The 14,914-nt window shown below is 36.7% G+C and overlaps 1 protein-coding gene across 2 annotated transcripts; it reads right to left on the minus strand.

Annotated features, from left to right (window-relative positions):
- Positions 1-41: 41 nt before the first annotated feature.
- On the minus strand, positions 42-14,824 carry fanci (FA complementation group I). 2 transcript variants are annotated; one of them, XM_033967855.2, is made up of 37 exons: positions 14,578-14,824; positions 14,418-14,490; positions 14,151-14,281; positions 13,502-13,655; positions 13,359-13,416; positions 12,231-12,272; positions 12,016-12,139; positions 11,847-11,932; positions 11,619-11,751; positions 11,471-11,548; positions 11,258-11,394; positions 10,312-10,492; positions 10,137-10,224; positions 9,279-9,409; positions 8,408-8,478; positions 7,730-7,844; positions 6,988-7,110; positions 6,817-6,885; positions 6,084-6,185; positions 5,813-5,992; positions 5,108-5,229; positions 4,839-5,000; positions 4,580-4,759; positions 4,204-4,370; positions 4,061-4,128; positions 3,859-3,975; positions 3,736-3,787; positions 2,918-3,045; positions 2,773-2,838; positions 2,608-2,704; positions 1,281-1,465; positions 1,154-1,207; positions 1,026-1,085; positions 862-936; positions 670-765; positions 480-581; positions 42-122 (listed from the first exon to the last, which is right to left on the minus strand). In XM_033967855.2, the coding sequence occupies exons 1-37, from the start codon at positions 14,668-14,670 to the stop codon at positions 57-59; spliced, it is 3,966 nt and encodes a 1,321-aa protein (XP_033823746.1). In that variant the 5' UTR covers positions 14,671-14,824; the 3' UTR covers positions 42-56. The 2 variants fall into 2 exon arrangements, with proteins under 2 accessions (XP_033823746.1, XP_055078346.1); XM_055222371.1 differs by having other exon boundaries at positions 4,061-4,370; positions 14,578-14,818.
- Between the last annotated feature and the right edge of the window lie 90 nt (positions 14,825-14,914).

A 14,914-nucleotide genomic window follows, 5' to 3' on the forward strand; every position in this document is an offset into this window, starting at 1 on the left:
TGAAATATAAAGCCAGTGAGACGTTAAAGCGTGAATCCACTAGACGGTGTGGTTGCTTATTTCCTCCTCCTTTTCTCTTTGGGTTCTTGCGGCTCCTCGTCATCTTCCTGCGATGCTGTGGTCTAACAAAAGCAGCAAGGAAGGTCAGAAAAGTTGTTATAAACTGGTTATGTGCTTTAAGTGCTTGAGTTTAAAGGGCCTATATTATGCAAAGATTGACTCTTGTGAGCTTCAAGCTACGTTAGAATGTTTTTGTCACCTCAAAAACAGACCTGGAGTTGTGTTTGAGTATTCCTGCATTATTAAGCCATCTACATCTCCAAAGCTCAAATTGGGAATAAAACTCAGCCTAAATATGCAGGGTTTGTGTGTTAAACATGTGTGAATAAAACAAAACACAACTCGGGGTATATTTTTGATGAGGAAACGTAACAGATCAAAAAATAGCGTAATAAACATGTGGAGGACCTGGTGTTTACCTGCTGACTACTGTCCTGATCCTGAAGAGCCGCATCCAAAGTCGCGGCGTTGATGCGGAAATCTCTGGACGTGCTTAATTTCATGTACTGCATCAAGTTCACCTGGATTCAGAGAAGGTCAGACAGAAGTTAAGATCACACAATGTTCAGTTAAGATTGACTTTAATTGGTTTGTTTAGTATGATTCTACCTTTGACTTTTTAGACAGTGTGATGAGGTACTTCTCATACTGTTCAATACTAAAGATCAAATCTGGAATGGTCTTTGTCTCACGCAGAAGCTTGGCCTGCAGTCACAAAAGGAATTCAGTTTTTGCAGTGTTAATTAGGTCAGAAGTATCAGTATTTTTTATAATTTTATTTGTATTTTGATAGTGGCTTACTGAAGCGGCCATATTAGTTTCACTCTTTTTCCTCTTCTTCTTGTCATCTGCACCAGCACCACTAGTTTCCCCACTCTGAAACGGCAGTACAATTTATTTTACATCAAGGTGAATCACATTTTTGTGTATATATGTAATAAAACAAGTTCTAAACGTGAGTGAACCTGTGCGTATGTTATAAAACTATAACACTGTGGGGTCAGGTGGGAGCCAGACAGCTTCACCTGCGAGAAAGACAAAAAGTTTATATATTGTACATCGACACCTAAACATTGCGATTACAGATACTCACCAACTTTTCAAACCGTGAAGGCAGTGTCCCATGATTTGAACAGACTTGGATGTACTAAAATAAGAAAAAAACAAAGTAAGCCACACTCACTGTCGCTTTGAAGGAGTCGGAGTAGATATAAACTCACATATTTGACCAGACTGGTGAGAATCGTGTATGTCCGGCTCATTGCTCTTAACAACGTAATGGTGGCGGTACCAGGCGGGAGGGACGTCTGGACGAGTTCATTCAGGGCAGTCAACAGTGTCCCAAGTTGTAAAGTCACTGTTTTTTCAATTGGATCTTGGTTTCCTGTGCTCTGAGTGGTTTCACCTACAAACAGTCATCCAAGTAATGATTATATTCACATAATTTTACCTTTTAGATTTGATTTGAAGAGGTCTCATTAGGCCTGTCACGATAATTACTATATCAACTTATCGTTCAATATGAGAGCTGGATTAATATATTTTGGGGCACAATCGCTAGGTTTCAGATAATGTTCTATAGGACAATAATATTTAATACACATGAGACGCAGCTAAACTGAATATTGTTAAAATGCAGATTTATTTTGTAACATAGCGACGTCTGGGGTTTCTCCCTAAAAGAAATGATCAGGTTCAACATTTATGAGTTTACCTTTTCGATATTTATTTTATTATTTTCGATATAGAACGCGATGGTGTCAAGAACCAGTTTTTCCTGATAATTACATTGTACTTCAACATGAAATATCCAAATGGTAAATGCACCAAGATTGAACCTGATCATTTCTATTAGTGATTAGACCCAAAGATTCACTGTATTACAACAAAAGTCAGCATTTTAACAATATTCCTTTTATCTGTCCCCACTTGTATTAATATTATTGGCCTATAGTATGTTATGAATTCATCTGAAACCCAGTGATTTATCGTGTGTACACTGTAGTTTCTTGGTAATAATGGGGAGAATTGTTATTTTTGTTGTAATACGATAAGATTTGAGCTGCAGATGATTGAAAAAGTAATTTCTATGGCTAAGTATTGCTTCATTCTGCCATTTATTTGTTGCTGCTCATGTCTTTTAATGATTCTGTCCATTTAAACACTGGTTCACTCAGATTATCCTGCGTTAAAGTCACAGGTGGTTTTCATATTCTAGAAAGTGATAACGTCAAACTCCCAGATGGGCGGCTAGAGACAGTTTTCCCTATTGATTACATTGTATATTGAAATATCTAAAAGGTAAATGCACAAATGTTGAACCTGATTATTTCTATTAGTGGCTAGACTCAAGAACTTATTGTATCAGAGTAACAATGTGCATTTTAACTACCGATATATTCATTTTAGCTGCTCCCATCTGTATTAAATACTATCGGTCAATAGAATGTTGTGATATCATCTGAAGCCTCCTCGTTTATCGCAGTATACGTCTACCAATATATCATGTTTTAAATTTTGTTATCCTGACAGGCTTTGGGGTCTTACCATTCCCTGTTTTTTCAGTGCTGGTTTGGCTTTTCTTTTTGGCAATAAGCCAGACCACCTCATCTAGCACTTGGTCAACTTGAGACAACACGAGCATCTATGAATTAAAATGAATAATGATTATAGTTTTCAAACACATAGACTTAGGCGTGTTAGAAAACTTACTGCCACCGTTGAAGCCGTCTTTATGTTGACGATGGCAAAGTGCGACTGTTTTTCGACCTCCACATCCTGATTTAAGGTTTAAAAAAAGTCTAAAAAGTAATAAAAACACATTTTTATTTTTTAAAATTAGTTTAATACAACAAACCTGATCAATGTCTCCGAGTAGGCTGTGGATATCTTGACAGAGTTCCAGCAGAAGGCTAACGGGGCTTTTGTAGAGAACATGAAGGCTGAAGAGAAGGGAGAGCAGTCCTTTGGCGAAAGGAGAATCCTCTAAAGTAAAAAAAGATATTGTTTAATTTTGTGTCTACTAAAGTATTGTAGCATTCTGATTTGAGAAGGCACGGCAAATTTCTTCTGGTTGTTTATTTTCTGAACACAATAGCAACCAAGTGTCCATACAAAAGCAGTTATGTTAACAATATAAACAGATGCAAGAACAACAAAAGGTGGTAACATAAAATATCAGATCATTACAGTATACTACAGCCTCTGGACCGCTGTACATCTCCATCTCAAAGACACTAACCACTCTTTTGAAGATAGTGAGGTACAAATCTTAGTCAGAAAAGAAATGGTTTGAAAGGGGAGTTAAAGAAGCTATTTCCTTCCTTAAAAAGAAATGGAGGCCAGAGACATAATCTATCCCCCATCTACAACTCCATCCTCAGACCCAAAACAAACTAAAGGAACAAAGAAACCAATAGGGTGAGCCAGTAGGACCATTAAAGGTTGAATGAGGTCATTAAGACTGAAGCAGGAGACAATAGCTGTTTACAGTTTCAGTGTGGTTAGCCCCTCCCTTCAGACAGATATAAGGCAGTGTCCAGCAGTAATCTGACCAGAACAGAAGAAGAATGAGCAGCAAAACATCTTCACTACTACAACGATTTGTCCAGTTGACAGATTTAATTTCAGCTTTTACTACTAAACTACAGCATCAATACAAGATTCATCACCTACCAAAACTTGTCTCCTTGCAGACCTTTACAGTCCACGTGATCATCTGAACAAACTGTAACACAAATACAACTGGTCAGATGATGTAAATGGATTTATATTGAAAAAGTTTCATATTTGTTTAACCTCCTGGGAAGATGGCTTGAGCTGTCGGGAAAGCACACTCAAAATGCTGATGATTAACTGAGCCTCTTTGCTGTTGAATTCATCCTGCTCCCCGCTAAGCTGAGCAAACAGCACCCTCTGGTGGTGAGATGTTATTTACAAAGTTATTCACAATAAAATTTATGCAATGGAATTATTTGATCAAACTGTCAATGAGATGGACCTGAAATTGCCGGATGTAAAAGAAGCTTATCTGAGTGACACTGCCTTCATCCAGGTCCTCCTCAGACTCTAAGAAAAGAAAAAAAAACACAACTGTGATGCTGTTTCCTGTAGAATATAAACTGATTTCATAGCCCAACCCACCCATGGTCGAGAGGAGCTGAGCCAGTCGCTCTGGGAAACGCTGCTGACACGTGGTGAAGATTCTGAGAAGACCCTCCAGACACAAGTGCGACAGTGTGGTTCGCTTCTCCTTTTTGCCTGCATCCTCCACCACACTTGGGATGTTGGTGTAACGCCACATGAGAACACTGGCAAATAAAATAAAAATATATATGAATTAAACAGAATATAAATACAAAGATGTGATTTGCTTGGTTTAAAAATGCAAACGTTTTTCTTTATTTTCTTTGGTTAACATTACATTTATGTCACCTCCAAAGTGAACGTGAAAGGAGTGTTAACTTTTGAAAAACTGCTTACCTCAGTACCATAGACTGTATATATACATGGATCTCACCTGGTCATGTCACACAGAAATCTGAAGGTTTTATCTGCGTTCATTCCATCTGGACCGTCCGTGTGCCCAGTTTCCTCTAGTTGCTGTATTTTCTGTATGGCCACACTCAGTGAATACCGAACAAATTCTCCACTCGCTCGTAGAACAGAGAGCGCTTCCTCTCTGCTCTGAGTGCTGTCTCTGTAAGTAATATATTATCCGGAAACAACAATTAAATGTGGTTGTGTAGATGCATTTTACAATATTCAACTATGCTCACCTGAAAAGTGCGGGAACAATAGTTGAAATATAAGCCATCGAAAGCAGACTTCGTGGCGTCTTGCTGGTGGGCGCTCGGCCTTTTCCAGCTTTCTCCTTCAGAATCTCAGCGATCTTGTGATAACGATTAAACAGCTCTATAATTCCTTCAAAGGATTCTTTACTGCAAGATTAGGAGAATATAATTAAGACATATTGCAGATCACAATGTCCACACCTCAACTTCAACTGTTGCACAATGAATATAGGGAAATAATAGGTTGGACAAACTTGTAATTGGCTTTGTGGAAGTTGTACTCGATGAGGATCTCATACACTCCCATCACCAAAATGGCAAAGATGTTATTCTTCACACCGACACTGGATCCCATGGAAAACTCAGCAGATTTGTCCTGCAAGGACGAGTTCAATGAAACAAATTTACAAAATAAAAACAGGAACTCTCATTTAAAGCTGACATATTGTGCTTGTGTCTTCTATGTTTTTATAATCTATGACACTCAAGGATCATTGTGTTATAATTTGCACATTTTAAATCACACTGCTCATCTAAAACAACTTACGGTAATAAAAGAAACAAGTGCACCAACTTCCGTGTTAGAAAACTGTAAAGAGTCGGCACCTACGATGGATAGCTGCACATCACAATAGCAAGCAGCGGATTTTTTTTCCATTTGTACTAAAATAACTACGCAACGCTGCTGAATCATGTGCGTATCGCTGATTAAGAAAATAAAATTGAAGAACAAAGTAATTACAGAGCAGTGGGAGTATGCGGGAGGTGGTGAAAGCATGGATTGATCAACAATATGGCGTCTTGAAAATAACCATTTAAAGATCGCTCAAACGTGCATGAATTACTCTGAATACAACTTTGGCTGAGTTAATTGTGAAGGGAAACAACTATATCATGGTTAAAAGCTCTAAAAAGTTGATTTTGCAGGTCTGCTTTGACAAAACAATGAAATGCAATACCAGTTCAAAGTCCTCCAGCTCACTCTTGATCATGCGTCTCGTCATACTCTCCAGGATAGTTAGCAGTTCAGACCGGTACCCTTCCTCCTCCTCTTCCTCATCGCTGTCATCACCGGTGGCTGTTCTGTGAATGTTCTGGAGCCACAACAGACAGTGGACGGTGCAGCTCAGCAGATGGGCCTAGGATGAAATAATGAAACAACCACAAACCTACGGTAAGTGAACTTATCTTATTTTAAATCAAAAATATTAAAGAAAAGTTGTCATTTACCAGAGGCTCCTGGAGAAAAACTTGATTTCCATGGGCCGAGATGCAGGGCTCCAGTTTAACAGGAGGCAGAAGGTCCTGTTCAGGCTCGTAGTACCGTTTAACCTAAGAATTACACAGTTTGTTTGGTTTTTTTTAATCAATGTTGAATTATGCAGTAGTGGAAGGTAAAGAAGTACAATTAGTAAAGTACTGTACTTAAGTAAACTTTACAGTGGATACTTCACTACATTTGAGAGCAGTATCTGTACTTTCTACTCCACTACGTTTTTAAACTAGCTTGAAAAAGTACTAGCTTTAAAAAGTACTTTTCGTATGATTTGAGGGGTTAGTTTTACCATATTCGTGGAAACATCCTGACTAAAGTTTTTCGAGTTCAAGCTTCGGCTTTGAACAAACAAAAATAAATACACAAAATTCATAAGAAAAATTAAGACTGATTCCTATTGCAACTGTTGACCAAAATATGTATAATTTTTTAAACAATATCACTACATTTAACGCTTTAAGAAATTAACAACACTCTTGTCAAATACTTTCACGTTTTACTCGTAAAGTACATTTTTAAGCAGGTACTTTAACACTTTTACTTAAGTAGATTTTTTCACATGATAATTTTACTTTTACTTAAGTAACTTTTTACCTCTGTACTTTTACTTAAGTAACAAAATTTAGTACTTCAACCACCACTGGAATTATGTAGTAGTTATGACATAAAAAGACAAAAACACTGTACTTGTGATAAAAGCGTCTGCATGATCGAACTCGCCAGCTGGGAGTTACGCCGAAGAACATCATAAAATCCCTAAAATGCAGAAGTGACCGTTATAAAAACAATATAAACCCAGTGAAGACTTGAATGTTATGTATTCTTCCATCTTTTCTTAAATAAATACATAAACATTACCTCATAGAGCATAAGTCGCACATCGGCCTGCTGACCGAGACAGCGACGCAGGCTGCTGAGGATCTCCAAACAGAAAGCTTCATTGGCTGCAGAGTTGTAGCGGGAATGAACATCCACTTGGACCTGTGTTTAGAAAAGTAGTTACTTAATTTTAACTAAATAAAAACACATTTCATAAAAAGCAAAACAAATATTTAATAATTAAAAAAGAATAAAAGCAGATTTTCAGCAGTGGTGAATGAAGTACAGTACTCAGTTTTGTACAAATACAGAGGTAAAATTTTTGTAAAAGTAAATGTACCACATGGCAAAATTTACTCAAGAAAAAGTATTTAAGTATTTTACCTGTTTAAAAATGTAATTCAAGAGTAAAAAGTATAAATATTTCACATGAATATTGTTAATTAGTTAAAGTGTTAAATGTAGTGATATTGATTAAAAATGACACGTATTTGGGTCAACAGTAACATTACAAATCAATTTCTTAATTTTTCTTATGAATTTTGTGTATTTGTTTTTGCTGAAGCTTGAACTCAAAATGTTTTATTTTTCATTCCAGTTCAAAAATGTAGTGGAGCAGAAAGTACAGATAACTGCTCTCAAATTAATGTAAAGTAAAAGTAAAAAGCATCCACTGTATAATTCACTTTATTAGGTATCTGTACTTTATTTAAGTATAGCACTTTACTACTTGTACTTCGTTCCCTTCCACCACTGACTTTCGGAGACACAATAACTTTACCTGACTGGATGAGATGCTCTGGCTGCACTGACTTGAGGCCAAACTGCCCAACACTTTAAAGTTCTTCAGTAACAGTAGAAAACCTGTAACGGCCGACTTCCTGCCGTCAAGTTGACTGTAAGAAAAATTAAGATAAGAACTAAGTACACTACCATGTTTATCCCTTTATTTTTACAATTTTTTTACATTTTATATACCGTACGTACGAAAGACATCAAATATATGAAGCAAGATATATGGAATTATATAGCAAAGAAAATAGCTCTACTAAATATTTTTCGACAAAGCAAAGGCTGGCTGCTGTGAGTATTTGAATATAAACTATGAAAAAAATTTGAAGAGATTTTTTTTTTTTCAGTTAAATTCAATAAAATGTTATTTACATAGCACATTTAAAATACAACTTAAGCTGCTAAAAGTGCTTCACAAAAAGTCAACAAAAACAGATATACATAAAATACAACAAGTTATTTACCTTTTTTTCTTTACTAAATAATTCCATATATGTTACTTCATATATTTGATGTCTTCTGTGTGTATATAAATTGTAGAAAGTAGTAAAAAAAAAAAACATTGAATGAAAATGTGTGTCCCAACTTTGGATTAGCAGTGTGTCTAAAGTTATTAAGGTTAGAAAGTTGCATTACACATTGTTTATTAATTTACAGAAATACTCACCTAGAAAACATTGATTTGCGAAGAACCAAAATCAGCGCATCTTTCAGGGACATACTGACTTTGAGCAATGGCTGGAAAGGAAAATGAAGCAAATAAACAATAAAATTTTTAGGCAATTGGACATGCTTTTTTCATTCATCTGTTCATCTATGTTTTCTTCATACAGGGAGAGCCCAATGAGATCACCAGACTGTGTTTTTCATTTCCTTAAATACAGAACAATACAAACAAAAACAAATACCTATATAGCGCCATTTAAAACATTAAAAACAGGAGCAGGTGTGATTATAAATGTTTATCACTGGATTATTAAAGTGTTTTTGTGGCACCAATATATATAGTTTTGTAGGAAGCGAGATAACTAAAAGCATTTCAGTTCTAGTGCGGACAGTTTTTAGACATAGACAATCATTATGAGATCTTGTATTAAAAGTTCCCGTATCAAAGTTCAACAAACAAGTGAAATATTCAGGCAGTGTATCAAGTAGTCCCTTATAAATACATTTTTTAGAGCGTTACAGATACCGACGGCCAACCTACTTTTCCATAGAGTGAACAGTGATTGGTTTTAAATTAAATCACCTGTTATGAAACGAAGGGCTGAGTGAAAGAGTGTCTAAAGGTTTCAAAGTAGATGCTGAAGTCTGCACGTATATATTTCCATAATCCAATACAGAAAGAACAACTATTTCTTTTCTGTAATTCAATGGGATACAGGATTTGTTTCTGTAATAAAATGATGATTTAGATTTGAAAGTGCTACATAATTCTGAGATATGTATTTTAAAGGATAGGTTTTCGTCAAGCCAAAACCCAAGATAGTTATTTATTTATTTATTTATTTATCAATCATACGGTTTGAATGACTGACCTGCACGGCTTTGAGTAGACCCTGCACTGTCGCCAAAGGTAAATATGAAAGCTGGTCAAACGTCTCTATCACTTTGGACGATGATTCCAGGAGGATCATGGGAGCGGACACCACGATGTCTGTAAAAAGGTCTGGAGAAACAAAACCAAGTTATATCTCAACTGTTTATGAACTGTTAGTCCATTTCTTTATACAGTCTGTGGTTCAAAGTGTGTGTGACGTCACCCACGGTGTTCAGCTCCAGTCAAATGAAGCTCATCGAGGCTAGAGCAGTTATAGCGTCAAATTTGGAGCCGCGTTACACATTTGGAATTTCCATCGCAAGTATCATAGCAACCAAAGAGCCAATCCTGAGCGAGGCTGTTGAAGGTAATGCCCCCTTCCTTACTGCACCACTGGTTTAGCAGAGAGCAGGTGCTTAGCAACTCTGTCAATCAAACCTGTTGCTAACGCTAGCGGAATTGACCTCGGGGAAAAAAGGCATCTGATTCGTCTTATTCATGTTCATATCTTGATTTATGGGCACAATAGCAAAATGAAAACCCCAGGATCATGTAGAGCGGGTTAATACGAACATTTTAAGACCGAAATGACGAGGATCACTGCAGCAGTTCAGAGGGGTGACAATTTTTCAATGTAAAGTGAACTGGAGCCAGAGCTAATGAGTGGCGCTCCTTCCGCAAGTTCACCTACGGAAACCTTGTCACGACTTACTTCCTCTAGATAGTCAAGTTTGATCGTCAAGTTTGAAGCGCGCCCATGATCACTTCCTATTTGGAATATGGCAGGTTAGCTATGTCCATTTATATACAGTCTATGGTTTGAACAAAGAGCTTACAAGTCTTATAGATACTTTACCTAAATAATGAGTTACAGGTGAAGCCGTCTTTGTGACCAGTCGATTGAGAACCTGCTCAAGTATTTCACCTCTGAGCGGCTCGTGCATCTGTTCATGAGGGTACACAAAATAATTAAAGTACATGGGGCAAACAACCATATATTTATTTCTGAAAATGAACAAACTGTGTAATACCTTGAATCCCAGAATGAGTACCTGCCCGCCCAGTTTGCAGGCTTGCTGGTTGGGAGTCCTGGCTAACGAAGCAGAAGTCTCTGCAGCTTTTCCAAATGGCCCAGGTTTCGGGCCAAAATTGTCCATCAGAAAGAAACCCAGCTGAACCAGGCCCTGGGTCACGTGGTCCCAACCAAACACACTGCACAAGGAGATAATGAATATACAACACCAGCCAAAAAGTCCAGACACACCCTCTCATTCAGTGTTTTTTTAATTTATTTTTACTGCTTTCTACATTTTAGATACAGACAGAAGACATCAAATGCATGAAGTAAGATATAAAGAATTATTTAGTAAAGAAAAAAGTTAAATAGCTAAATATTTCTTGACAAAGCAAAGAAAGGATTTGAAGGATTATTCGTCCATATGTATACAAAATGTAGAAAGTGAGAATGTGTGTCCAAACTTCTGACTGGTAGTGTACATGTATTTGTTTTGAAATAAAAGTGGGTGATAGGCCCATAAAATTATATCATGATTTTCTTGGAGCGAGATTTTAATTCAATAATTCAATTTTGTGACAACTCAAGGCTGTTGAAGGTAACGCACCTCTGGTTTTGCAGAGAGCGGGCGCGTAGCAATGCTGTCAATCAAACACATTATTAACACTAGAGAGATTAGGGAAATAAGATGCTTCATTGGTCTGTTATTAATGTTCGTATCTTTATTTATGGACAAAATAGTCAAATAAAACCACCAGGATCATGTAGCACGGACTGATACGAACATTTTAGGACAAAAATGACAAGTCTGACAGCAGCAGTTACAGAGAGAGCGGCCACAGCTTTTCAGTAGAAATTAAATTGAAGCCAGAGTCGCGCCCATGCTCACTTTGCATTTGGAACGCGGCAATTAGCAGGTTAGTTATGTCCATTTATATAAACAGCCTATGGATTATACTGACCTGTTCTTGACAGTGTCTAGGATCATCTGAGAAACACTGCGGTGTGGAGGCAAAAGATCCTGTAGAATCTTTGAGCCCTGCTGCATTTGTTCATCTTTGAAGCTTTTGATAACTGCACCTTTTAACAGGTCAAACACCTAAACAGCAAGATTAATATAAGAGACTGTAGCATGATTTTAAAAGTATATAGTCACATGATAATATCTTATTTACCTGTTCCTCATAGCGCTGAATACGAGCTACCGAAAGTAACAGAGCCACACTGAAAGGACACATGTCTGCATAGGACGTCTGTGGGAGAAAATGTGTTATTCAAATGAAATACACCTTAATTAAAGCCAATATACACTGAATGGCTTACTTTAAAGGTTTTCAGGAATTCTCTTCCCAATTCATGGTCAAGTCGAATAGCAAAAACAATATGGAGGATAACGGTGCCTTCCACGTGCCTTAACTGGTCCTGAGGAACAGACTCAAACTCTAAGTCAAGGCTCCTGAAAAAGAAAAAAATATATCATTATTTCAAACTATTAGTAATCGTGAATTGATTTAAAATAGTGATTTCATGCAAAGGTTTGGTGTAACTCACTGTCCACATTTTTGTTCTTCTTCTAGGCATTGGTCTTGTTCTTTGAAATAACTCACTACTCCGTCCAAGATCTGTTTCTTACACCCCTTATGAATACAGAAAGTGACATCACAACAAAACAACAAAATTAATGCATATCTTTGTAAGTTTTTCAAAAAGGCGCACAAACCTTTGCAGATAATAGAAGCAGCTGGTAAACGAGGGGAGGGACCTCTTGAAAATCCAGTTTGCTGAACATTCTCAACACTTTCTCCACCACAAACTGCAGTTCCTCTGGTGATAAAGGCACGTCTCTAGAATGAGGCAGAAATGAGCAGAGATTGAGTTTTACATTGACTTAAAACAGTTATGCTTTGGTGCAGAGCTATATGCAGCAGTTTTTACCTGAACATGGTTGTCAGGTGAATAACACACTGTGGGTCCCATCTGTAGATAAATGCAGTATTATAATTGACATACAATTAAAGCTGTGGGAGTGCTAACACATTATCACACTGAGGGTGGTTCAAAAAACATCTTTATGTAGTCAGTGTTGGGAAGTAACTGAATACATGTACCAGAATACATACTCAAGAGTTTTAATTTTGAGTACCTGTATTCTGGTTGTTACTCATTTGTTGATATTCAAAGGCCTGTCACAAGTGCGATATATCATTGAAGTAAATATAGATGAAAACAATAGCACTGAACTCAAATCAGAAAGCAAAATTATCCCCTCAAAAATATTCTAAATGCACAATATTGTTATTGAAATATATCCAGTATATAAAATATTGTCATGCCCTGTCATGTATTGAATAGTAATTACTGTGACATGCCAAGGTATTCAGAATACAGTTACTTTTCTAAAATCAGTGGAATACATGGTGTCACTTGATTAAACTGCACATAATCAGTGCGAAAACAAGAAAACACTGCTCTTGTACTTATGTAATTTTAGGTTCTGTAGTCAGTGATAAGAAAATGCAGAACAAACAGTGAAACAAACGTAAAATATTCAAAATACAGTACTCAGAATATGTTACACAGTTTAATGTAAGTATTCAGTATTCTGTAACTAAATACGTTGTAAAAGTACTCTTCCCCTCTGTGGTCAATATCAATATAGAATAGTTGTCTGACAAAATAATTATAGTTTGCATTTATATTGTAGAATTTGATGTTATAATTTCAGATGGAGAAATCACATACACTTTTTCCTCACTTAAAAAACAAAAAAAACAAAAAAATTCTCTAATTATTCTGGTATTTAGCAAATAGAAATAAATTTGGTGATCCTAATTGACCTAAAATGGGAAAAGTCAACTATAATTCTATGAGAAATAAAGCATTGACATGGATTGTTTTTGAAATAAATAAATATCCAAAATTATGTCTGCATAATCCTTTAGTTGTCCAGGTATGACTTATAGGAAAGGAAATATTAAAATCTGTCAACTGGACAAAAGTTACAGTGAAGACGTTTTGCAAAATATTTCCCAAAACTTATGATCAATAAGTACTAGTGCATACCTGCTCGAACAAAGGCTGTTGATCAGTTGCTTTCTGTATTCTTCACCGCTTAGCTCACCTAAATTCACAGTGTAAGAAAACAGAACATCACGTCATTATACTGTGTGTGATCATCTTGACCAGAGTTTAAAAAGACTCCATACCTTTGCCATATGCTACAACTTCACAAGCAGAAAGGGCAGTCAGAACAGTAGGGAAAAGCTCCAGTGACTTTCCACTTCCCATTTTTCCAGCTTTAATCGCTTCAACGAAGACATTAGCCAGCTGGACAAGTGAAGGACCAGGCAGCAAATGTGTCTGTGCAGAATAGAAAGACGTCAGCTGATAGCGTGGTGCAAAACATATGAAAAAATAGGTTGGCCATCTGTCAGAAGAGAACAACACTGTATAAAATGTATTTATAAGGGACTACTTCTGCCAGAATATCACTTGCTCATTGAACATTAACGCGCGAACATTCAATACAAGATCACATTATGGTATAAGGACCGACCGCAGCAGAACTGAGGTGGAAAAAGGGCTTTTGGCTGTTTTGCTTCCCAAAAATGGAATACATTTCAAGGACATGCAAACCTGGATACTTTAGTGCCACAAATACACTTTAATAATCTGACGACAAACATTTATAATCACACCTGTTCCTGTTTTTAATATTTTTGTTTGTTTTCTTGTTTGTTGTTGTTTTTTCTGTATTTTAACAGGGCGGACATGAAAAGGAGAGTCTGAGTATTCTCACTGAGCTCTCCCTGTTTAAATAAAGATAAATAAATACAACTTCACAATAATTATTACCTCTAACATAAGCAATCCTATTATATCCGCTGCCACTTCGGTCTGTAGGTCTCGTGACTCACACAGATTTATGCAGTGTTGGTACAGCAGTAGTCTCCTTTTGGACCCTTCATTGGAGGTGGGAGGGGAGCCTTAAAAATAGAACAGTTTAGTGGAATATAATGTCAAATTGATGGAAAATAAAGCAGTAATAACAGTAATGGTTTACATAATACTTAACATGCAAAACCTACATAAAGATTCAACAAAAAACCTGATAAATCTCACCTTTAAATATGCTTTTAATCATAGTCCCAACCATCTTCCCCTTGAGAGCACTGTTTGTAATGACTGTGACTAACTAAAAAGATATTAGAATAAACAAGAATTACACAAATAGAGCAAAGTCAAACGTTTTGGTTTTGGAAATCTGTGCTAAAATCTTTACCTGTTCATCCATAAGAGAGGAAAGGTACTTCTGCAGTTCAGGAATACTGTCTTTATCTGACAGAGACACTATTTTATCCACATCAGCCTTCATTTTCAGCCTGTAACTGTGTCGAAAACTGCGTAAAAATCACTACAATTATAAAATAAGTCACTACAATTATAAAATAAGTCAAGTCCGGCCGTTTTTGTAAAGGCTAAAATCATCTGCGAGGCTAACTTCAAAACCAAAACATCCCGCTGCTGTGAATTACCCGCCAGATCGTGAGGGGGCGTAGCACTTCCTGTTTCCGGGTTGCCAGGTTTGTTCAGATCCCACAGATTTGATTTGTTTCGCT

Source organism: Periophthalmus magnuspinnatus, chromosome 6 (genome assembly GCF_009829125.3).
Source record: "Periophthalmus magnuspinnatus isolate fPerMag1 chromosome 6, fPerMag1.2.pri, whole genome shotgun sequence".
NCBI classification, from domain to species: Eukaryota; Metazoa; Chordata; class Actinopteri; order Gobiiformes; family Gobiidae; genus Periophthalmus; species Periophthalmus magnuspinnatus.